The sequence below is a fragment of the Coregonus clupeaformis genome, chromosome 16 (genome assembly GCF_020615455.1).
Source record: "Coregonus clupeaformis isolate EN_2021a chromosome 16, ASM2061545v1, whole genome shotgun sequence".
Lineage (NCBI taxonomy): Eukaryota > Metazoa > Chordata > Actinopteri > Salmoniformes > Salmonidae > Coregonus > Coregonus clupeaformis.
In genome coordinates, this window is record NC_059207.1 from 40,476,607 (window position 1) to 40,500,335 (window position 23,729).

The 23,729-nt window shown below is 44.8% G+C and overlaps 1 protein-coding gene across 2 annotated transcripts in view; it reads right to left on the bottom strand.

Moving 5' to 3' along the window:
* Positions 1–1,772: 1,772 nt before the first annotated feature.
* The window catches only part of LOC121584737 (homeobox protein cut-like 2), a 123,982-nt gene continuing 102,025 nt past the window's right edge, over positions 1,773–23,729 (bottom strand). The window contains exons 5-22 of one of the 2 annotated variants that reach the window (XM_041900810.2): positions 17,283–17,423; positions 14,797–14,944; positions 14,445–14,521; positions 14,294–14,360; positions 12,200–12,248; positions 10,834–10,938; positions 10,393–10,584; positions 10,243–10,301; positions 10,093–10,141; positions 9,747–9,846; positions 8,763–9,404; positions 8,090–8,191; positions 7,031–7,878; positions 6,450–6,615; positions 5,989–6,285; positions 5,561–5,749; positions 5,085–5,361; positions 1,773–4,924 (exon numbers count right to left, since the gene is read on the bottom strand). In XM_041900810.2, coding sequence (XP_041756744.2) covers positions 4,114–4,924; positions 5,085–5,361; positions 5,561–5,749; positions 5,989–6,285; positions 6,450–6,615; positions 7,031–7,878; positions 8,090–8,191; positions 8,763–9,404; positions 9,747–9,846; positions 10,093–10,141; positions 10,243–10,301; positions 10,393–10,584; positions 10,834–10,938; positions 12,200–12,248; positions 14,294–14,360; positions 14,445–14,521; positions 14,797–14,944; positions 17,283–17,423 — 4,319 coding nt within the window. In that variant the 3' untranslated portion in view covers positions 1,773–4,113. Of the gene's footprint in view, positions 4,928–5,084; positions 5,362–5,560; positions 5,750–5,988; positions 6,286–6,449; positions 6,616–7,030; positions 7,879–8,089; positions 8,192–8,762; positions 9,405–9,746; positions 9,847–10,092; positions 10,142–10,242; positions 10,302–10,392; positions 10,585–10,833; positions 10,939–12,199; positions 12,249–14,293; positions 14,361–14,444; positions 14,522–14,796; positions 14,945–17,282; positions 17,424–23,729 lie in introns of both variants that reach the window. The other variant, XM_041900809.2, reaches the window with a different exon arrangement.

Sequence of the window (23,729 nt, forward strand, 5' to 3'; positions counted from 1 at the left end):
GTGTGTTCCAAAAACTGAAACCAATTTGTGAAGCCTTCAGTGGTAACAAAAAACACAACACACAGGATCGTATACAATAATGTATTGGATGATGGCGTCATACATATGTGAATCCAAGACACTTGGTATATTTCTGTCCATTCTTTAACAGCTTCCAATGCCTTGAAACATGAGATGAGATGTTAGCCTTTTGAGCACCTCATCTGTATTAACAGGTTTTAATGACATTTCTTTTGACATGAGAGGTGACGCCAGAGTTCATTTTGTTAAACAACATTTGGAATCCCTTTATGATCAAACACAAATCTCATAGTATGTTATTCAGTAAAACAATCACATTCTGAGAGAAGGTCTAAAACATGGGCAAGTATTCAACCATGTTACACCTTTTAGTGATGGAGGTCAATGACCATCAAATCACAATCTATCAAAAACAGCCAGAAAAATCAAGAGGCTTAATTGATATTGGATAAAAAGTCATTTCTAAATATCTGCTTTTTTTGGGGGGATTTGGGGTAGAAAATATTCAGAGGGACTTTGTTTAGTGTTGTTTTCATTCAATTCACCATCTTATTCACACAACCCGTCTTGTGAATACTACGAAGAGTAAATTCAGTCAGTTGAATATAATTTCACACAAGACTCTCTACAACAACATTTAACCAGTGGATCATGGGTAAAGGGTTACACCTCCACATTGTGTCTGTCACCAAAATTGCCAGTTGCAACATGCATGGTTTCACCAGTGTAAAAAGGGATAAGTGCTGATTCAATGTCAATGTTCCAGAACAATAATACAAAACAGTCTATTCCCTTAAGTGACCAGTATGAAATTGCATGCAAAATTCAAACAATTAAATTAGGTTTATGTGAATATGTAAAGGTCCATAAGGGTCCGTGTAAATCAATTCCATTTTCAGCCATTTATTTCTCAATTTTTCTGTGTAAGACGATGAGATCTAATAAAAGAAATGTTACTTCTAAGTACTCCCATACACAGTATCACTGATATAGAAAATTAGTTGTAAAAATAAAGGACAGTTTGTCATAGATTAATATAGGATATCCAGATTCCCCTATTTCATCCTTAGAGGTATATACAGTGTCATTCTGAAGTGTCAAGCACATACTGTGTCTGCTCAGCAAGTATGGAAGAGTCAAATCTGTCATAAATGTGATGCTTTTGCCTCTACCTGTTTGCTTCACAAAAACCCTTCACAAAAACCACTAGATTAAGTGACCTAATTATGAACATGGTCATTGTACCAATGGATTACAAAATAGCCTGCCATTTCTCTCAAAAACAAACCACTAGATTTCCATGTGCATTCCCATAGTTAAAACTCCCATAATCCCATATAACATATGGCAGAACCATTCTGTCTACTGGTTACTTCTGTTATTATAGTCATAAATTAGTGTGTTGACCAGTGGTGAGAGCGACTGGTTCAGTAAAGCTTTAAGAAGCAAGACTACCCTGAGAGAAGGTCTAAAACATGGGCAAGCTTGCCAGACAAGAACTGGCTCATATGGGTTTGGTTAAAGGGATAGTTCCCCCAAATAACACAATTACATATTGATTTCCTTACCGTGTAAGCAGTCTACAGACAATATTTGACAGCAATCTATGCTTTGGTTTAGTGTCCCTACACAGTTTCAAAATGTGGCACAAATCCCATCCAAGTCCTGGTACCGATATTAGCATTTTTCGTACATCATGTCCAAATCATCCGAAAATATCTCAAATTGATTGTGAAGCTCAACAAAGTCACTTATAGTTTCAAGTTTTATTGTCACGTGCACAAGTACAGTGAAATTCATTTTCTTGCCTTTCTTGCACGCCTGCTTTTAGATGATTTGAACATGTTGTGCGAAAATGTTAATATCGGTAGCATGACTTGAATGGGATTTGTGCCACAAATACTAAAATGTTAGCATGTGGAAACAGTGCCAGGGAAATAAAACCAAAGCATTGATTGCTGTCATTCCTTGTCCATAGACTGCTTACAGGGTAAGGAAACAATGTCATTTTGTAATTTGGGTGAACTATCCCTTTAATAAATCTGTACACCATATTTCAATATAGTCAGCACATTTTGTTCAATAGCGTAAGATATCATTTTCAGTAAATGTGTAATATTTATATATCTATACATATACAATCCAAATCCTCTGCACTAGTAAGACAATGTTTACTACCAACTTCAACGATACAGTAAAGGCAAAGACTCACTTGTGGACACTAAAAGTTAGGATAATTTTCTTGAATCCTCACAATTATTTAAATCTAAGTGCTGTAAGTAGTTCATACAAGGTATTGAAGATCTAATACATTTGTTCAGAGTACAAAACAGAATGAAAATACAGAAGGATTATAACGAACTGCAAGCATGACAAAACTAATGTATTCAATACAGTAGTGGCCAACGGCAAGGATAATGAGACAATCAATTCCATTTTGTGTCATAGAACGTATTTTCTAACAGAATTCAATGTAGTCAAATGTTGGTCGTACTGTATCATGTTCTTTCCATCAGGATTAATTTCCATGCTTTCAGATTCTTATTCCAGTCAGATAGAGCCAAACAGAGGGACTTGTCAGTGCTCTATAGTGCATTATTTCTTTCTACAGTTTGTTTCCGCCACGTAATCAAATCAGAGTTGTTTGAATGACTCAAGACTGTGTTTGCCCACTGAGCTAAAGGCTAGGTGTTACACACAGAAGGCCTGAATCGGAGCTACAGTAAACATTACATTCTCGGGCCCCAATCTAACAGTCAATTTCTCTTATTTCAACTTAATAAGTAATGTGTTATCTCTGTGGAAGAACAAGATATACATGAATGCAGGAGGAACAACATGAGTCTCTGAGAGGACAGAATGAGGATGGAGAGGAAGGGAGTAGAGGATGAAGCATTTTGTCCTTTGTAATCCAAGAGCAGGGGTTCTTAATGTGGTCTTTAAAGAATGCTCATGTTTGCCTGTGACTCCTCACTAGAAGATTATCAGGTTCTATTGCTGTCTGAGACATAATTCAAACATATCTTAATCCATTTATTCAAAGGTTGGAAGGTCATGAGTGTGAATGATGGGAATGACCACGCAATCATCACATGATGTGCATCAACATAAACTGAGGTAACCAGGTGTGCATTGGCCCGTTAGTCTGAAACCAGTGATTTAGAGGACGAGAGAGGTCTGAAATAAATAATGTAAACTGTGCTCATGTGTAGTGAGTTTCACTTACTGCCTAGTACACAAGGGTCCAAAACTGTAAACCTCAATGATAAAAAATAAAAATACACTAAATAGATTCTACAGTTCCTTTCTTATATTTTGCAGATTTTTTTTGTTTTTCCACTCATTTTTGCTCAAGTATATCACAGGTGACTAACTATAGAGGATAACAGGGTCAGTTAAGTACCATGCTACATCTGGTTCAGAAGGCTATTGCAGACAATTCTACAACATGTACAACCACACTTTATACGTTTGTGTTACAAATGTTTCAAAACATACAACCAAGAACATACGAGATGTTGAATATTTAGAGTCTTAAAGGACTATCTCTCAGTCAGTAGTAGAATTTCACATTACTTGACTTAAACTGTCCTGTCTTACAGACAAAATCTGAAAAATTGCTATTCAAAAAGTAGCAAATTTGGTCAGCGTCTCTTTTTAAATAATTATAGTGCTTTTGATGGCTTAAGACAGCGGTCTTTTTTAATCTCACCCAGTGGCAATCTACAGAACTTCAGTGTACATTTCATGACACCATAGCTGCAAAAGTCTTTACGTCAGAGTCCATTAAGTAAAACAACAGCTAGTGCTGTTACATATATTTCAAAGTAGTATCCATTATCAAAAAACCTCAAACACATTTATAAATATTTTTTATTTTCTAAAAGTCCTCTAAGGGAATTTGTCTGTAAGAGTTAAGCTCTGGTTCCCCCTGTTTTCCTAAGAGGGGTATTTATTTAGTGTGATCAGACAGGGAGGACAGGCCTTGAGGAGCCAGGCTCCACTCCATGTGTTCCGGAAGCTTCTCTTTGATAGTCTCCCATGTGCGGTGTGAGTCAGCAGGACTGAGGAAATGTGGAGGGAGGGTGGGGCCTAAAATTCCCACTCCAGGGTCTCCTCCCGGTTAGCTGCTCTCTCCAGCCTATGGATGATGTTGTTGAGGTTGGCCATTTTCTCGGTGCGTCTCTGAACACTCCTGTTGGGCTTGGGGCTCTGGATGGGAGGCAGGGGGTTAGGGTCCAGGCTGTGGTTGGTGCTTGTGGTAGGTGGGTTGGGCAGGGATGGGGAGATGGGTGTAGAGGAAGACGGGACAGGGGACACAGACATCATGAGGCCGGGTGAGGAGGCAGCGGAGGGGGAATTGAGGGAGACCTCCAGGCTTCTGCGGCAGGGCACCGATGATGCCTTGAAACTGACCGGGTCCACAGGAGACTTGCTGGAGTTGTCACCCTCATGCCTGGACTGACTGGCTCTCTGGGGGCCATCTAGGGAGAGCGCCCCGTGGAAGAGCCCCTGAGCCTGGCTACTCATCCCTTCTTCCTGCCTCAGGCTCTGAGGATAGTGTGGAGCCAGGTGGAGCTCTTGGCAGCCACCTATCAGGTCCTCATGCTCTGTTTTCAACTGAGGGAACTGGACGCCCATAGAGAAACACTGGATCTTAGACTGTCTGATGTAGCCGTCCCTCTCCTCCTCCTCTCCCTCGTCCTCCTGTTTGACATGAGGCAGTGGTGTGTTGGCGCTGAGGGGACGGATGGGGTGGGTGCGTCCAGAGGGGTGCAGCAGCCCCCTCTCATCCCCATCTGAGGTGGGGCTCTGTGTGGCCGAGGGAGAGTAGCTGTGGTGTTCTGCGTCCGTGTCGTTGTCCTGGAGACCCTCCATGAGGACCTCTCGTCGCATCCTGGACCTGCTTAGAAAAACACAACAATCAAATGAACAGTTAGAAGGAGTCATGTATTTCATTCATCCAAAACAAGCATCCAAGTATTCCGTTAGTAATTCCATGTACTGTATTGATCAAATGTAATTATTCTCTCTGGGGGTGGGGATCTGATGCCATGTCTGACCTGTAGTTGTGGAACCAGTTAATGACTGTATTGGTTTTGAGGTTGAGCTGGGAGGCCAGCATCTCGATGGTGTGCTGGGAGGGGTATGGCTCCAGGAGGTAGGCCTTCCTCAGAGCCTCCTTCTCCTCAGCCCCCAGCACCACCCTGGGCTTCTTCACCTGGCTGTAGGGACACAGGTCTATGGAGGCCAGGGCCGGGCTCACACACTCAGAGCGTGCGCTGGGAGAGTCACTATCTGAGCCGGTACTCAGCAGCCCATACCGCCGCTTCAGATAGGCTGGGAGGACAACACAGAGAGAGAAAGAGTTATAGAGAATTCAATGATGACGCATGGAATAACATGAATCAGTACATCACACAGTATAGCTGCTGTACATCCATCCATGGGTACATGAGCAGGTACAGTAAATACACATACTGCTAACATGCAAACCCTGATAACAGAACACCAGATAACATGCTGTAAATAGACCAACCTTTCTTCTCCATCTTCTTCATGTCCCTCAGCTTGTCCACATTGTGCGGGTCGTTGAGCCACAATTGCATGCGGACGAAAGGCTCCCTGCCTTTGAGGCTGAGTTTGTGCCAGGGCTTGGGCCTGGAGAGCAGGTCTGACACTGAGCCCTGGGTGAGGCCCAGTATACTCTCCCCAAACAGCCGCTGGCCTAGCGCACACACACAAACAACGGTGTAAACAACACACACCTTGACACACATTTCCCCAAACAGAGCACACAAAGTAGATATGTTTAAACACTGCTGACCTAGTGGACACATGACATAACTAAGACTCAGGGTTTTTCCTAGTCAGGTGGTCAGACAAAACCACAACACATATCAATAACTCACCACAACATAGACACTCATTTCTAAAACCCATATCCAGTGACACCAACAGACTCACCTAAGTTGTTGTCTGTTAGTACCTCCTTGACTTTCTTGGTGATAGCGTATGTGTCCAACTCTGGGTACATGGCCACCAGCTCCTGGATGCCCAGCGGGGTGTGGGGCTGGTGGAGGGACAGCAGACTGGGGGTGGACTTCCCTCCCTCTGGGCGGGGGGCCACTAGGCCCTCAGGCTGCTGGTTCTCCTTGCTGCTCTCCAGGGTCAGGCTGACAGGCTCCACCAGTGGGCTGGGGTGGCTCTCCTCTGGGCTGGGGGGCGGGGAGGGCGACGACTGGGCCGTCACTGGGCTTTTATCTATGGGCGGAAGTCAGAGGTCCATATCATCAGTTAGAGCAACAGATAAAGAAGCAAAGAGACCTTCTCTATTCAACTGATTTGACCATAACTTAAAAGTATACAAAGTATTACTTCTATAAAATAGATGTGTCCAAGTTGCAGTGTGATGTGGAGTGGCCCACCTTGAGAGAGGCTCTGGCTGGGGAGCTGGGTGAGTCCTTGTCCCAGCTGGTCCAGCAGCCACAGCTGCATGCGGATAAAGGGCTCCCTGCCTTTTTGGGTCAGCTTGCTCCAGGGTTTGGGCCGAGATAGCATGTCACTCACACTGCCCTGAGACAGACCCAGCACCTGGGGAGGACACCAGAAACAGCAAGTCAGCAAGTAAAATGGAGTAAACAGCTCAGTAAACAGGAGTAAATAGTAAAGAGCTATTTCTAATGTGAATATGAATCTCAAGTTGATAAAGACGAAAATCAGTTTGAGATGTGACAAAAGTGACTGGCACAACATCACCACATTACTATTTTAAGTGTTGCATATATACAACCACTAGAGGACGGTAGCACGCAATCTATAGAAATAAACACTTTTGCTCCCACGTGTTCAAGAATGAACTATCTTTAATAATCTTTTACTTAAAAAGAAGCCTTGCTAATTACTTAGTTGTATGATGCTACAAGGCATAAAAGAGACATCCAAAACAATGGACAGACAAAACAAGGAAGTAAGGAAGTTAGGACAGCAAAGTAAAGTGAACAAACACCTTTTCACCAAAGATCCTCTGACAGATGCCATTCTTGGCCAGCTTCTCTTTGACCTGTCGGGTGAGTTCGATGGTGTCCACCTCGCGATACATGTACATCTCATACTGTTCGGGCGTCAGTGGCGGCACGGTGGGCTTCAGGGTGCGGGGGATGTATGATGGGTAGTAGGCCAGGCCACGGCCAGGGCCGGTCGACTCTCCGCTCACTGACACGTCTGACTCCACCTTCACCTCCACAGACTGCATCATCCCCGAGCCAGTGTCCTCCTCGGCCGCAGACGCCTCCTCACTGTTGGGCAGACACTCTCCGTTCTCCAACTGGGGCCGGGGCAGAGCCGAGGGGCCCGAGGACGAGGAGGAGGACAGGGAGGGAGACACTGAGGTGAAGGGCCGAGAGCTGCTGCCCCCTACGCCGCCCACCATGCCTATGGGCCCCCGCTCCACGGACCAGTGCTGGTCGAAGTAAATCCCTGCCTCGCCGATCTCCGACTTGACTTTACGGATGATGTTCTGGACGAAGGCGGCGGGGGAGATGACACTGAGGGGGGTTTGGGGGCTGCTGACGGGGTTGGCCATGCACACGGTCACCGTGCCCCCCTCCTCCTGTTTGATGAAGGTGGGTAGGGGCAGGCCCTTGGAGGGCTCAGGGAGCCCCAGGCGCTTCACTTGGGACCCAGTGGTGGTGGCCGAGGCCCTGCTACAGACCTCCATCTCCATCAGGGCCTGCTGCTGCGCCTGCATCTCCCTCCTGGCCTGCTCCAGGATGTTCTTGATGGTGTCATCTGAGCTGCCGCCCGCCCCGTTAATGCTCCTGCCTGAGGGGCTGCCCAGGGATGACTTAATGTCACCTGCAGAGCGCATTACACACACACACACACCCCACACACAGTCACAACATACAACTCTATGAATACACACTCCACACCAACTTCAAAAACTTAAACTGCCATCAAAACAAATTGCTCTCAAAATGTATACACCAAAATAATGCTAATCTAAATGTCACCTGACCTAGCACAGTTGAATAAAGAGTAGATGCATAACCTGTTCCAGACCCACCTCCTCTCTGGGACTGGATCTCCTTCTTGGCCTGCTCCAAGATATTCTTGATGGCGTCGTCTGACCCAGTTTCAGGAGTTCGGATGCGAGGAGTGATGCTCCCTGCCACAGAGAGGGTATCAGAGAGAGGAGGTGAGTGAGTGGGATGGCTGATCAGAGGGCAGTTCCAAGGCCTTGTTTTTGACTGTTAGATCAATGGCTGCCTTTGAGATCTTGGCATCTGAGGTTGCAGTATACGGCAAGCTCAACTTTAAAAAGCACTGAAATTTGGGGAGAAAACTAAGTTTAAAAGTAACACAACAAACATGGGAGAGGAAGCCATGAAGAAGTTTGAGGTGCGGGCCAAGGGGATTAAAAGGTTTAAACGCAGAGAAACTAAACCACCAGCCTTTCAAAAATAAAACACATGAGAGACCGAGTGGCCAACTCTGCTCTATCCCACAGCACTAATAAAATCCTCAAATAAAAATACTGCTACCGCAATACCTCTGAAGACAACCTTTAGTTTTCACCTATTAAACACTTTTAAATGAATGCCTGCAATTCTTTCAGTTTAGAAAGTGAGTTTTCATGGCTGGGCACTGTGATCCTGTCCAGTATTTCCTGACACACCCAGTGATCTGCTGTCATATCTGTGGTTTAGGATAACCACTGTCCAGTCCAGACAACTCACCTCTCTGTCGGACCTGGATGGTCCTGAGGGCCAGGATGTTCTGTTCATCAGACAGGAACTGTTTCATCTTGATGAATGGCTCCTTGCCTTTCACTGTCAGCTTCCTCCAGGGCTTGGGCCGGGCCAGGATCTCACTGACCGAGCCCTGTGATAGGCCCAGCACGTAGTGACCAAACACACGCTGGCCAATGTTGTGCTTCAGCAGCTGCTCTTTGATCTGGAAGGCAATATCCGCTGTCTCCAACTGGTCATCATCGCCCGCGGTGGAGCTCCCACTCTCTGATTGGTCGCTGGGCAGGCCGGCCTCAATGCCCCCAGCCCCTGCAGGTCCCTGATTGGTTGACATTAGGGCGGCTTTGGCTGCGTACAGGGCGGTGGGGAAGGCCATGATGGGGCTGCCGGCTTCCTTCTTGAAGAGTGGAGAGCAGAGGAGCTGCTTGTGGAGGACGTGGTCCGCAGACAGCCTGCCCCCTGAGCAGGGGGACACAGAAAAGGGGCGGGGGAGGTCGTGGCTAGAGGAGGAGATGTCCATGGTGGGAGGACCAGGGCTGGCCGAGGTACGCTCATCCACCTGGGAGACTGAGGAGAAGGACCCTGTGGGCCTGCCCCCCTTCCTGCCTGACTCCTCCGATTGGTCCTCATCTGCAGACACAGTCACACTCAGTTTGGCAGCACTTTCACAGCCACTGGGGTTACAGCTGCATAGGACCAACACAGACACTACATGAAGTTTACATACACTGTGCAGACTCAGGTCTAAACACTACAAACAGCTTTCAAGAACTACAATTAGATGTCATAGACATAGGGCGCATTCGACATTCCATCTGACTTAGAAGGCGAGTCGAGACGGACTCACTGATCTACAAATCACCTTGCATCATAAATAACTACTGAATATGATTTGTATATCAGTCAGTCACAATGTACCCATGATACATCACGGTTTTGCTGCTTTCGAGGCCATAGACACTGTTGCCTCACCATTGTTGCGTAAGACTCTGGCCTTATCCATCAGGTATTTGTGAGAGGGAAGAAAGGCCTCTTTGTCCAGCAAAAGAGCCTCTGCAGCCTTGGCAGAGTTCTGGTGACACACACACACACAGGCTGTTCAATTCCGATGTATCAATTATAGTGGCTGTAGATATCCTTACAATGGATGACGCTCACTGAGACATTCAATGGCACTGCTGTACTTTTCCTTCCCTGACCGCAGTGGAACATTTAGAGGAAAACAAAAATCTGTTTTGTTAAGAAACAAACTACTTTGTTTTATACTGGGCTATGAACAACCAGGCAATACACAGCAGACCGTCAGTAAATATCTCACCTGGGACGAGCTACCATTCGCTGAGGCCAGCTTCATTACCTTCAGGATACTACAAGAGGAAAAAAAACACAGTAAGAATGTTATATTGTGTTCCTGTATATAAGATGGTGTAATACGATTAGTAGTCTCTTCTTAAGCACTGTGGGTCACCTGAGTTCTGTTTTAATCTCTTCATAGTCCATCTGGGATTGCAGTTTAGCTTCTAATCTCTGAAACAGTCAAAGAGAGGAAGCATATTTCACTAAACTCCACTAACAAGAAGGTACCTCTTGCCATTTGAGTGTGTGCAATAGGACATACCTCAATAGATTCTGTTTTATAGGCCAGCTGGCGTTCCAGCGATATGATCTGATTGGCTGAGATGTCCTGGACTTCCTGTAATGCGAACTGCAGTCTCTGTACGTTCTCCAACAGCCTGAGGATCTCTCGGTCTTTAGCAATCAGCTTAGCCTCCAACTTGGATGGCAACACATCGCCCTTCTCATCCCTCTCCTAAGTGGAAGAAAGAAAGACCGGGTGTGAGAGAGAAAGAAAGTCAAAGAGAGTAAAAGACACTGAAGGGTAAATTAATGGAAGGTGATCATCCCTTTTCAAAAAGACAAATATTCTGCCATCCAGAATTCACACACTTAAAAGATCCATGATGTGAAGCTTGACTTGACTCCCTGTCAATGAATTTGAAGGGGAATAAATCGAGGAACACATTGATCTGAAGAGGAAGTGGATGTGGTCTCGTCTTACCCCACTAGTGCCCTCTGGTGGATTATAGCTGCCTGGGGTGGTGCTCCGGGCACTGGCCAGCTGTTCCTTTAGCCTTTCCACCTGCCTCTGGGCCATCTCCGCTTTCTACAACCAAACATCACAGCATTACAACTCACACAACAAAACACTGACACAACCAATATGTCAGTCACTCAGCAGATATACAGATTAACTGGTCCTGAAGAGAACAGAAAGATAAATCTGAGGACAGACCCTCAGCAAAAAAAGAAATAGAGGAGGGGGTTGAGACAAGGCCCACCACTCCATTTTGCTGAGAAGACTGTTTAGTCAGCGCACTTTCTTCCCAAACTGTTTACCTGCTCTGTCACACTCTGGCTGCTAATTAATGATTCATATTGAGAACATTTATCTAAGAGCTGCTGGCGGAGAGAGAAAGCGCGCGCGAGAGAGAAGGTAGGATAGAGAGCGAATGACAGAGAGAGAGAGAGAGAGAGAGAGAAGGTAGGATAGAGAGCGAATGACAGAGAGAGAGAGAGAGAGAAGGTAGGATAGAGAGTGAATGACAGAGAGAGAAAGAGAGAGAAGGTAGGATAGAGAGCGAATGACAGAAAGAGAGCGAGAGAGAGAGAGAGAGAAGGTAGGGTAGAGAGCGAATGACAGAGAGAGAAAGAAGGTAGGATAGAGAGCGAATTACAGAGAGAGAGAGAAGGTAGGATAGAGAGCGAATGACAGAGAGCGAAAGCGAGAGAGAGAGAAGGTAGGATAGAGAGTGAATGACAGAGAGAGAGAAAGGTAGGATAGAGAGCAAATGACAGAGAGAGAGAGAGAGAGAGAGATAGAGAGAAGGTAGGATAGAGAGCGAATGACAGAGAGAGAGAGAAAGGTAGGATAGAGAGCGAATGACAGAGAGAGAGAGAGAAGGTAGGATAGAGAGCGAATGACAGAGAGAGAGAGAGAGAGAGAGAGAGAGAGAGAGAGAGAGAGAGAGAGAGAGAGAGAGAGAGAGAGAGAGAGAGAAGGAAATAGAGGAAAAGGATAGAGATAAGGAGAGAGAGAATAGAAATCACTAGGAAGGAAAGATAGCAATCAAGGCAATGAGGTAAGTAAGAGCCCCAGCGCATGGCACTCCGACATCAATCGCGCTCGGCAGTCTCTCCTGTCCTCTATTGAGTGTTGCCGTGGCGCCGTGGAGCACCCACAGACGGGGGCCAGGGTTTTCCGCCTCTAATCACAGGGGCTCAGGGAGGGGGAGGCAGGGGAGTGGGAGGCAGGGGGGACGGGGGCTGCAGGATGCAGGGTGTCTAATTAAACAGGAGGCTTGATTACCGTAATGAATGAGCATCTCAATCAGAGTGCTGCCTACAGGACGGCATGTCTCACTCACCTGGTTCGCCTTCTCAAGGTTGGTCATGATCACGCTGACCTCCTCCGCCCTGGAACACACACACAGAACCAGCCAGTGGGTTACTGAGGGGGCTATCTCATAGTCTAGCATGATTTATACACCCTCCTTGACCTCAATGTAGGGCAACACCCTTTTCTTACACGATTCACAGTAAATCACACACTACCACAGTTTTCACACAACATCAAGAAAGCATCAGTCCTCACATAGCGCCCTACAATACAACCAAACCAGACAGAAATGGACTGCCTGTCTGATCCCTACTCAGAGTTCTTTGGAGATTGCATTCCTACATGCCTCCATTCATCTAACAATCAGAGGAGTCTAATTTAAATAGCAGCTCAGCCAGATTATTCATGAGGTTTGTTTGAGGTTCAACTGTTTCTTTTTAGACACATGGGACTTGATTTTCAAAAGGTGGAGAAAAATGAATTAATGAGGATTGTGAGATTGATTAAAATATGCACATAGATTTCTGGAGTTTTTCAGGACAAAGAAATCCCTTTCCAATTCACTACATGTGTTTGTGAGAGCAAATCATAGATCTTGTTCACTATCAAACAAACTCTTTTCAAACCAACCATGTTCTTTCTCACCTCCGTCTGCCCCCACAGTCCCCTTCATCTCACTGCTGGTTATTATGGGCTTGCTTTAGGAAGATTAATGGCACAAACAACTTAACTCATCACCCATTCTGAATAGTCACAAAGCATTGCTTTCCAACATTTTGTGGGGTTAACAATAGTTAGAACCCCAAATTCAGGACCTTTAAAAGCCCCAATCAGCCAATATTTCTCCATATTAATTAGTAGTAGTGTTGCGCTGGTGTAAAGTCCAAGACTCATAGGGCTCTGGGCAGTGTCCAGACCACGTCAATAAGCCTAGGATGGATGGGACCACATTGACAGAAAAAGGTAACAGGTGTCACATACAGATTTAATGAGCTTGTGCAGTATGGAAAAATGCTTTGTATTGATTACCTGTTCAGGTACTCAAATCAGCCAAAGTAGCCAAATGACCCTAATTATCAACATCAAGGAAAAAGTCAGTGAGAGTAAGAAGAGATAAAGTTGGCGTCACAGAGCCATGGGGATGAGTCCTGAGAGAGGGGTAGTGGTGATTATGGGCCAGGGGGTTGTGTCTTTAGTATTCCTATTAGACTACTACAGTCAGTTGAGGACAACTACCACTCATATGTCAACCCCTATAGGATGTATTCCTCATTACCTACTCACTAACTACAAACCCAGCCATTCACAAATGAAGCACAGGCCCTGTGGCCCGAACACCAACACACAACCATCCTTCCTCTCCCCTCACAGAGAGCTAAAGAGCTTTCACTGTGAACAGCTACTGAACATGAGAGGGGAGTCAAATGGAAAATGCTTTAAATCCAGCAGAATGGATGGCAGTGGGTCTGGAAACTCCAGTTCAATTCCACCATGGATTAAGCCTGGGAGAAAATCCATTAGCGCCGGCTCACTGTGCTCCGTTCGCAGCACAACCCAAACAAAGGAGTGTTTACTTTTAATGTCTATCGACATCCTTCATACAACTTCACATTCATTTCAACCGTTGAGCTGGATACATAGCGCTCACAGATCCAGGACATGGTAGAATGTTTTCTGGAGCAATCTTTAAATGGAGCCATTCTTCTTGAGGCCTGTCAAGGCAAGGCTCTGGCTGCCAGACAGAGGAGGCCAACACAGAGCTCTCCCATCCATAGACCTGCATTAGTCAGTGAGTCTCACCACGGTAACGTCCCAAATGGCTCCCTATTCCTTAATCAGGGATCATCAACTACATTCAGACTGGAAATGGGTACATTACAGTGGGGGAGTGACCATGTGTGGATTAGGGTAGAGACAGCATGGCTAAAGAGAGAAGGCTGAGCATAGTGGTGTATGCATAGGTGGGCTGAGTAGGGACATGCAGTAGTGTATATGGAGAGACCATGAGTAGAGTGAATGATGGCAATGAACATGTTAGAGAAGCAGCATAGAGGACAATATGGACATAGGCTGAGTTAGTTACTTGAACAGAGATAGAGTGGAGAAACAAGCAGGCTCTTACTTGTTGGCCTTCTCCTGGTCGTATTTACACCGCAGGTCCAGCAGGTCTGTCTGGGCTGTACTCAGAGCTAGAGAGATAAAGGAAGGGCATTAGTCATGATGTCCTTTCTCCTCACAGTGTCCAAAAAGGACCATCGGACAAAAATACTCACATGAATGCAGCACTTTGATCCTCTCCTCGGCTTCACCCAGTCTGTCGGCCAGAGTGGCATCTGTGTCTTCGACCTCCCTATGAGAGAGACACAATGTCTAAGATCTGCTAAATGACGTAAATGTAAATGTAATGACCAAACTTTCATAGACTCTCAGGAATACAGCACACAATACTGCATTGCATTCTGTTTCCACTTATTAGTTTAAGGTTTAAATGTGATTACATCCTGATCTATTTTCATTGTACAGTATGACGGGGTGAGGGCTGTTCTAATTTTTGTTTTGATTATACACATCATATCATGTTCACAGGGGTGTGAAGGAGGCGAGGACCAGGCCTGTGTTTCTCACCCCTCTGTCTGGCTCTGGATCTGGTGGTTCTGCTGAGGTGAGCCTGTGGCTCTGAAGGCCTGTTTGCTGTTGGGAGTCATCACGCAGGCTGTCCGGCTCGATGCCTCCCCAGCTCCTGAGACTGCTGCTGGGCCTTCCTCTGTGTCGTCTGTGGAGAAGAGCGGAGAAGAGAGGGAGAGGAGTACATATGAGAGCTGTGGTCATCTGAGGTGAGGGGCCACAGAGAGAGTGCATGGAACAGAGACATCCTTGTGTGCTGGGGTTGGAAAAAGTTCAGGGAACAGAACCGAAAAACGGAAAAGAAAGCAATTTTTCAAGGACCAGAATCAAAATCAGGAACGAAAGTGAGCTATACTGTTCCGGAACCGTTATTTTAAAAGCGTGGGAACCTGTTAATAACAGGGTTTTTTTACGTTGTGGGGATTTTTTTCCAGTCCCACAAAAGAAAAATGCAACAAAGCGCCTACGCAAATCCCTCACTCTGTCACACAGAAACGTATACCAGTGTCTGCCTGCCAGCTGAACATCTTTACCAGTGGGTGTGCGTGTGTAGGCTACTGTAGCCCACTGATGTTACAAGCGTGATTCAGAAATTAGGGAGAGATTTTTTATTAGAGAAGAAAGGATTATCTTTTTCAATGCTAGTTAAGGATACTACAGTTATCACGTTTCACATTGGATTTACAGTGCATTCGGAAAGTATTCAAACCCCTTGACTTTTTCCACATTTTGTTACGTTACAGCCTTATTCTAAAATTGATTAAAGTGTTTTTTTCCTCATCAATCTACACACAATACCCCATAATGACAAAGCAACAGGTTTTTAGACTGAAATCACATTTACATGTTTTCAGACACTTTACTCTGTACTTTGTTGAAGTCTTCTAGGTTATGACGCTACAAGCTTGGCACACCTGTATTTGGGGAGTTTCTCCCATTCTTCTCTGCATATCCTCTCAAGCTCTGTCAGGTTGCATGGGGAGCGTCGCTGCACAGCTATATTCAAGTCTCTCCAGTGATGTTTGATTGGGTTCAAGTCCAGGCTCTGGCTGGGCCACTAAAGGACATTCAGAGACTTGTCCTGAAGCCACTCCTGCGTTGTCTTGGCTGTGTGCTTAGGGTCATTGTCCTGTTGGAAGGTGAACCTTCGCCCCAGTCTGAGGTCCTGAGAGCTTTGGAGCAGGTTTTCATCAAGGATCTCTCTTTACTTTGCTTCGTTCATCTTTCCTTCAATCCTGACTAGTCTCCCAGTCCCTGCAGGTAAAACAAAATCCCCACAGCATGATGCTACCACCACCATGCGTCACCGTAGGGATGGTGCCAGGTTTCCTCCAGACGTGATGCTAGGCATTCAGGCCAAAGAGTTCAATCTTGGTTTCATCAGACCAGAGAATCTTGTTTCTCATGGTCTGAGGGTCCTTTAGGTGCCTTTTGGTAAAACTCCAAGCGGGCTGTCATGTGCCTTTTACTGAGGAGTGGCTTTCGTCTGGCCACTCTACCATAAAGGCCTGATTAGTGGAGTGCTGCAGAGAAGGTTGTCTTTCTGGAAGGATCTCTCATCTCCACAGAGGAACTCTGGAGCTCTGTCAGAGTAAACATCGGGTTCTCGGTCACCTCCCTGACCAAGGCCCTTCTCCCGATTGCTCAGTTTGGCCGGGCAGCCAGCTCTAGGAAGAGTCTTGGTGGTTCCAAACTTCTTCCATTTAAGAATGATGGAGGCCACTGTGTTCTTGGGGACCTTCAATGCTGCAGATAATTTTTGGTACCCTTCCCCAGATGTGTTTCAACACAATCCTGTCTCGGGGCTCTACGGACAGTTCCTTCTACCTCATGGCTTGGTTTTTGCTCTGACATGTACTGTCAACTGTGGGACCTTATATAGACAGGTGTGTGCCTTTCCAAATCATGTCCAATTAATTGAATTTACCACAGGTGGACTCCAATCAAGTTGTAGAAACATCTCAAGGATGATCAATGGAAACAGGATACACCTGAGCTCAATTTCGAGTCTCATAGCAAAGGGTCTGAATACTTATGTAAATGTAAGGTATTTCTGTTTTTTATTTTAATACATTTGAAAAAATATATAAAAACCTGTTTTCGCGTTGTCATATGGGGTATTGTGTGTAGATTGATGGGGAAAAAATGAATTTAATCAATTTTAGAATAAGGCTGTAACATAACAAAATGTGGGAAAAGGGAAGGGGTCTGAATACTTCCCGAATGCACTGTATTAACTACAAAAAGGTAAGATGTCGGAACAGTGGAACAAAACGACAAAAAAAATGTGTTCTGTTCAGAACTAAACAATTGCAAAGTAATTTCTGTTCAAACCCCTGCTTTTGTGGCTTAAAGTGTATTTTTGTAGATCAAAGTGACTTTCTTAGATGTTTTTCTCTGAGATTGAAATGTTTTAACAATTAAGCAGCAGTGAGCTGGGCCTGGCCCCGTTCTGGGGTGAGAGCTGTGAGGGCTGTGGCTCTGACCTGGCTTGTCAAGGCACTCCAGGTGTCTCCTCCAGTGCCTGCTGATCTCCCTGACCAGGGCCTCACTGTCTGGGGCCGAACTCTGCAGCTGCTGCAGCCTCTCCTCCAGGGTGTGTGTGGCCTCCAGCACGGGAGCTGGGTCTGAGAGCAAAAACACACAAGATATTTTTCTATGACCCATTCCACACAAAACAGCCACTCACAAATAATATTGAGAGATAATTCAAGAGCTTGTACATCTGAACATGATGTAAAAATGGCTTTGGATGCTGAAGTGGGTTACATTATTAGGAAAGTTAAAAGTTCAACACTTCAGTCAAGTGAATTTCATTGACCATCTATTTGATCAAATATAATGACATATCACAATTATCCTGTTGCTGCTGTCAAAATACTTATCCTATTATACAACTGATGTCAGGATGTTTAAAATGTAACTTTTTAAATAGCCTATATAAAAAAAGATATCTACTATCCCATATCCTGCATGAGACAGTACAGGACAGTACATCATATGCTCTCCTGCACAGCAGTATCAACAGTAGGAGACTGAGAATCCCACTGAGAAATTGTTCCCAAGAGTGTCTCTGGAATTCACTCAAATGAGATGCCTTTGAAAATCTCACAGGCTGGGCCTAATGACATGAATAGACTAAACTACTGAGATCAAATCCAATGGAGAGCATCACCTATAAATTCATTAAAAAGTAAGCAGCATAGATTTCAGTAGAATATGACACGCACTTTAGTCCCGAGTATACACCTAAACAAATCCAACAAAGTGTGGAAAAAAAGTCTGCTCCTGAAAAGAACAGAAAAAAAAGAAGCTGGATTCTTTAGCACAACAGAGGAGCTGCTTTGCAATGCATGTGCAGCAGCGCTGGGCCCATGGGGCCAACTAGGAGTCGGTTTCTCTGCTAACAAGTCTCCTCTGTATCATTTGATCATTTAAATTATTATGCCAGGAATTCTCAGGAGGCGGCTCGGCACTCCACATCACAGGGCTGTTTTTAATCTTCTCCTTCCCTTTCTTCCCCTCCCGAAAAGTTCAACAGCTCTGAGAGGGAGAGATGCTCCTGTTGTGTACCTGCCTGCCGCACACCAAAGGAGGTGACTTCTAGTGCCAAAGCACAGAGAGAGGGGCTCAGGGGAGCCGTCTGACAAGGAGGAAGGGAGGATATAGAGACACATACACCAGCCCTTCAAAACTCCAAAAGAGGAGGGAAAATCGCTGCTTTTCTGCACAAACTTTTCTCCCGCAGCTTTCATCCGTTCATCTTTCTGCTGCTGTGTGGATCACAATCGTATCCTTTTATAGCATGGGCACAGACTGAACTGACTTTTCAGAGAGCCTAACCACAGACGTTTACACTTCAACAGACACCACTGAGACTAGACAGCCAAGTCTAAACAGGCCACAGAAACACAACAGTCACACGCACAAACACTTTTCAGAGACGCACAAGTTTAAATAAGCAATTTGCTGAAAGACTTCCATAGCCACTTGACATATCTGAAGTTTCATCAGAAACACTTGGTCAGAGATGATTGATTGAACTATTTTTCCCCAGGACCGTTTACAGTCAAATGAGCCTCCTGTGTGTCTGTGTTCACTGTTACACCAACACTGGAGATATTGCATCAGTCACATGGGACATCACACTTAAGAGAAGAGCTCTTCTTAGACAAACAGGATGACTTAAAACAGTGCTCTTCACATCAACCCACTGTCATAGAAATCCCTTTATCAGCCTCTTTTCCATATATCCTTTTAACTTTCCATTATCAAAGTGCAGAGATTACGGTAAGGGATCTCTCACACGTGGACAAGCAGGGATTATCGATCAGTGGCTAAGTCAAATTTAAAGTGAAGGTAGATACACTACATGACCAAAAGTTTGTGGACACCTGCACGTCGAACATCTCATTCCAAAATCATGGGCATTAATATGGAGTTGGTCCCCCCTCTGCTGCTATAACAACCTCCACTCTTCTGGGAAGGCTTTACACTAGATGTTGGAACATAGCTGTGGGGACTTGCTTCCATTCAGCCACAAGAGCATTTGTGAGGTCGGGTACTGATGTTGGGCGATTAGGCCTGGCTTGCAGTTGGCGTTCCAATTCATCCCAAAGGTGTTCGATGGGGTTGAGGTCAGGGCTCTGTGCAGGCCAGTCAAGTTCTTCCACACCGATCTCAACAAACGATTTCTGTATGGACCTCGCTTTGTGCATGGGGGCATTGTCATGCTGAAACAGGAAAGGGCCTTCCCCAAACTGTTGCCACAAAGTTGGAAGCACAGAATCATCAAGATTTCCCTTCACTGGAACTATGGGGCCTAGCCCAAACCATGAAAAACAACCCCAGACTATTATTCCTCCTCCACCAAAATGTACAGTTGGCACTATGCATTCGGGCAGGTAGCGTTCTCCTGGCATCCGCCAAACCCAGATTTGTCTGTCGGACTGCCAGATGGTGAAGTGTGATTCATCACTCCAGAGCACGCGTTTCCACTGCTCCAGAGTCCAATGGCGGCGAGCTTTACACCACTCTTAGGCTTGTGTGCGGCTGCTCGGCCATGGAAACCCATTTCATGAAGCTCCCTATGAACAGTTATTGTGCTGACCACTCCACAGCACTCTAATGCAACACAGGAGCAGCTTCAGTAGCAGGTTCATCCTGTCTAAACCACTGAGAGGTTTAGGCCGTCATTTTTACCCACAGCCATGAGGCTTTTTAATGAGTGTAGGGCTGACCCCAATTAGTCGACTGGACGATTGTTTAATCATTAGGCTGTTGATTGTTTTAGTCGAGCAGTATATATGTGCCCATCTCAGTGAATTCATCCATTGCAAAGGCCTAAACTAAAAGCCAATTTATGCTTGATCCGAAAATGTGGTCGGTGGCTCCATATGGAGGGTGTGAGGCAATTGCGGAGCCTCCAGAGGCATGCAGAGGCAAAATCGAGCTCTGTACCGCATCACCATGCACCTCCCAAATTTTGTAACAATGATGAGGGCTCTGTATAGCTCTGCATTGACATGATTGGTTGATGGTAGGTGGGGGTGGTACATCCTGTATAAACACAAACTCACTTCCTTGACAACAGCTCTGCACTGCTCCGTGAAGCGCAAGAAGTATGAATGCCCTGACTTCTGCTGAGGCCATATCACCGTAAATGCTGCATGGCCAATGCAGATGTCAGATTGACCATGCACCCAGATGCACAATGCACTTCTCTCTCCAGAATGCGCTCTCTCCCGTCAATTTGTGCACATTCATTGTTTCATAACTTCATTGTGTGAATTGTTTGCGCTTGATTGTATATCAATTCCCCATTACATATATCACCAGTAGTACATTTACCGTTAATTCCTATAATTTCTAATCTACAATGTTTGTTACTTTGGTCACGGTAATTATTTTAATGCATTCAATATTAGTATTCCAGTCTTCCCGTTCTCATTGTCTGAGTGGACACATTGTTTACAGAGTGCACAACCTGTGCTACACTTGTGAGAAACAAGTTTTGGTTTATTAGTTTTGTCAATTTAGTCATTGTCTTTTGTTTGGAGCGCTCCTGTCAATGTTGAGTAAGGACGCGCACGCATAGATGTAGGCCTATAGGCTCCCTGAAAAATCTTTCCAGCTCTCTCCCTTTAGATAACCACTCAGCATGAAAGCGAAAAATGCCATGCTCTGATCCAGTGGAAACGTCATAAAATAGGCCCACCTGATTACTTCTTATCAGTGCTTGACATGGACTGAAATAGGTTCCGGTACTCATTTTGGGTGCTGCTACTGTTTATAATTAGGTGCAGGAGCTCCACAATACTTTTGAGCTAATATTCTATAAGATGAACAGAAGCTCAAGCAGTAGAACATTTGAGGTGCCGGTACTCAGCTCCGCTTCTAATCCCTTGCGCAAATAGCCTACAGCGGAGCTCACCGGCGGGTAAACTGAGGGCCCAGAATATTTTATACAATGTTAGAAGTTCGCTAGCGCAAGCTTCGGGGCTGGATCCAACTTAATAGTTGATACAATGTTTCAAATTCGTTGCAGACAGGCCATGTGTAGCTAATGTGATTTATAGGATATTTATTTTTATCAGGATATTTTCTACCTGCAGGCTGCAATGTTTTTATTTGTTGGCTTTATGTAGGCTATTTTTACATAGTTGGCAATGGCAATAGAAGTTACTTTTTAGGTTTGTATAATTTTCATTTAGATTTGGATAGAATTTTGATTAACCACATGACAATGATTGAGATGTGAAGACATTATTATAAATTAAATGAAACTGTTTCCCGAAAATGTGCATATGAAAACCATAACTGGCACGCAGATCGGTAGACATGTTAAGATACATTGGCATTCAACATGAGAAATGTTGCTAACTCCTCGTGTAGCCTATTACCGTCTTCTTCGGGAGAGTAATGGTAGAATCTGCGAAAGCCAGCAGGAGCGGGAGGAGAATAGTTGGGTCAGGTTAAGGTTTTTTTCTTCTGGTTATCTGGATCTCTGGCACCCTGGTGAGGCATTTGTCTTATTTCATCAAACCGTAAACTAGCTCAATGCATATAGTTGATTTTATTAAAACACATAGGGTGTGTCTATATATGGAAAAATATATACGGTGACAGCCCTAAATGAGTGTAATTGATTAACTGTTTTATGAGGTCTTTCTATTGGAAAATGTTGTTGCGTGTTTCCCCCCAGAGTAGGATAGAAAACAGCACTTGAATCAGACTATTCTTTTAGGGATACTATGGTTGCTGCATGTGCCTTTATGTGTCTTAATATGTTTTTTCTTATTATTATTATTATTTTTATCATGGGTTGGTTATTGTTGGTTGTCCTGTCATTGTAAGTCATTGATGATGCATGCTGTGATAAAAAACTATTTCCCAAGTTGGGATTAATAAAGTAATACTCTACTCTACTCTCTGATGTTGCTTGCAGAGGCAGTTTGGAACTCAGGTAGTGAGTGTTGCAATCGAGGACAGACGATTTTTACGGGCTTCAGCGGTCCTGTTCTGTGAGCTTGTGTGGCCTACCACTTCGCGGCTGAGCCATTGTTGCTCCTAGACGTTTCCACTTCACAATAACAGCACTTACAGTTGACCCGGGCAGCTCTAGCAGGGCAGACATTTGACGAACTGACTTGTTGGAAAGGTGGCATCCTATGATGGTGCCACGTTGAAAGTCACTGAGCTCTTCAGTAAGGCCATTCTACTGCCAATGTTTGTCTATGGACATTGCATGGCTGTGTGCTATATTTTATACACCTGTCAGCAACGGGTGTGGCTGAAATAGCCGAATCCACTAATTTGAAGGGGTGTCCACATACTTTTGTATATATAGTGTATATGGTAGATCTGTATACAAAATTAACCCAGTCAAAGAGGATAGCAGCAGGGGTAACTCTCAGAGGGGCCAGTGTGTAGCTCTGAAAGATGGGTAATAATTTGGGGCAGAGTCAAAGAAGACTGCTGATAACTAAAGAGAACTGGGCTACTAATTGAAGTTGCTAATATGCAGTGCTGGATATTCTTTTAAGAGCAAATCTCTAACTGTAAATCTTTACTATAAAAGGAATATTGAATACTTGAATGGAATTTTACACTATCCTGCCATTATACCTAGAATGACTTAATCCCAATCATGAAGTGAACCATGGCTGACCCACCATTATGTACAGAAGTCAGTCATATCGTTATCTATGCAAATACAGTTCATTTTGTAATTCAGCCCTTATCTTAATGATGGCTGATTGGACGTCTGCCCTGAGGTCATGATAACAGATAGCATAACAGCACCTCATTGAGGGTCATAAATCATAGCACATTAATACATCATGTTCTCCAGTGAAGTATGATTCATTACCACATGAATCACAGTGACTCTGAGAAGGTGGGGATGAACAGAATGTTATGAGGAGGAGGAGGTTCAGAGGTCATTCCGGACACACACACACCTGCTGTCCTCACAGTATACCAGCAAAGTTGGCATTCAGGATCCTGGAATCATTTGAACTTAAACACAGTTCTTTAAAAAGTTCTACCTGGTTTGGTGTTATTGTGTAAGCTATCATAGAAATCTGTGTGTGTGTGGTCTCATGATCTACATTGTTTACACTGTAAGCTGAGTTTGCATCAGTGTTACAGATGAGATAATGAGCTTCCATGGCTGGTTCCTAGCAGCCGCTGGTCTGTTATTACTCTGCTACTGCTCATCCCACAGCAGGGGACAGCTCTTTGACAGCCCAGGGTAAACAGGCCAGGGCTAGCCTGGTCAACCACAGATCTGTTTGTGCTGGATAGCTAACTCCTATGGAGTTGGATATACACTACCGTTCAAAAGTTTGGGGTCACTTAGAAATGTCCTTGTTTTCCATGAAAACATACATGAAATGACTTTGAATAGGAAATATAGCAAAATGCATAGG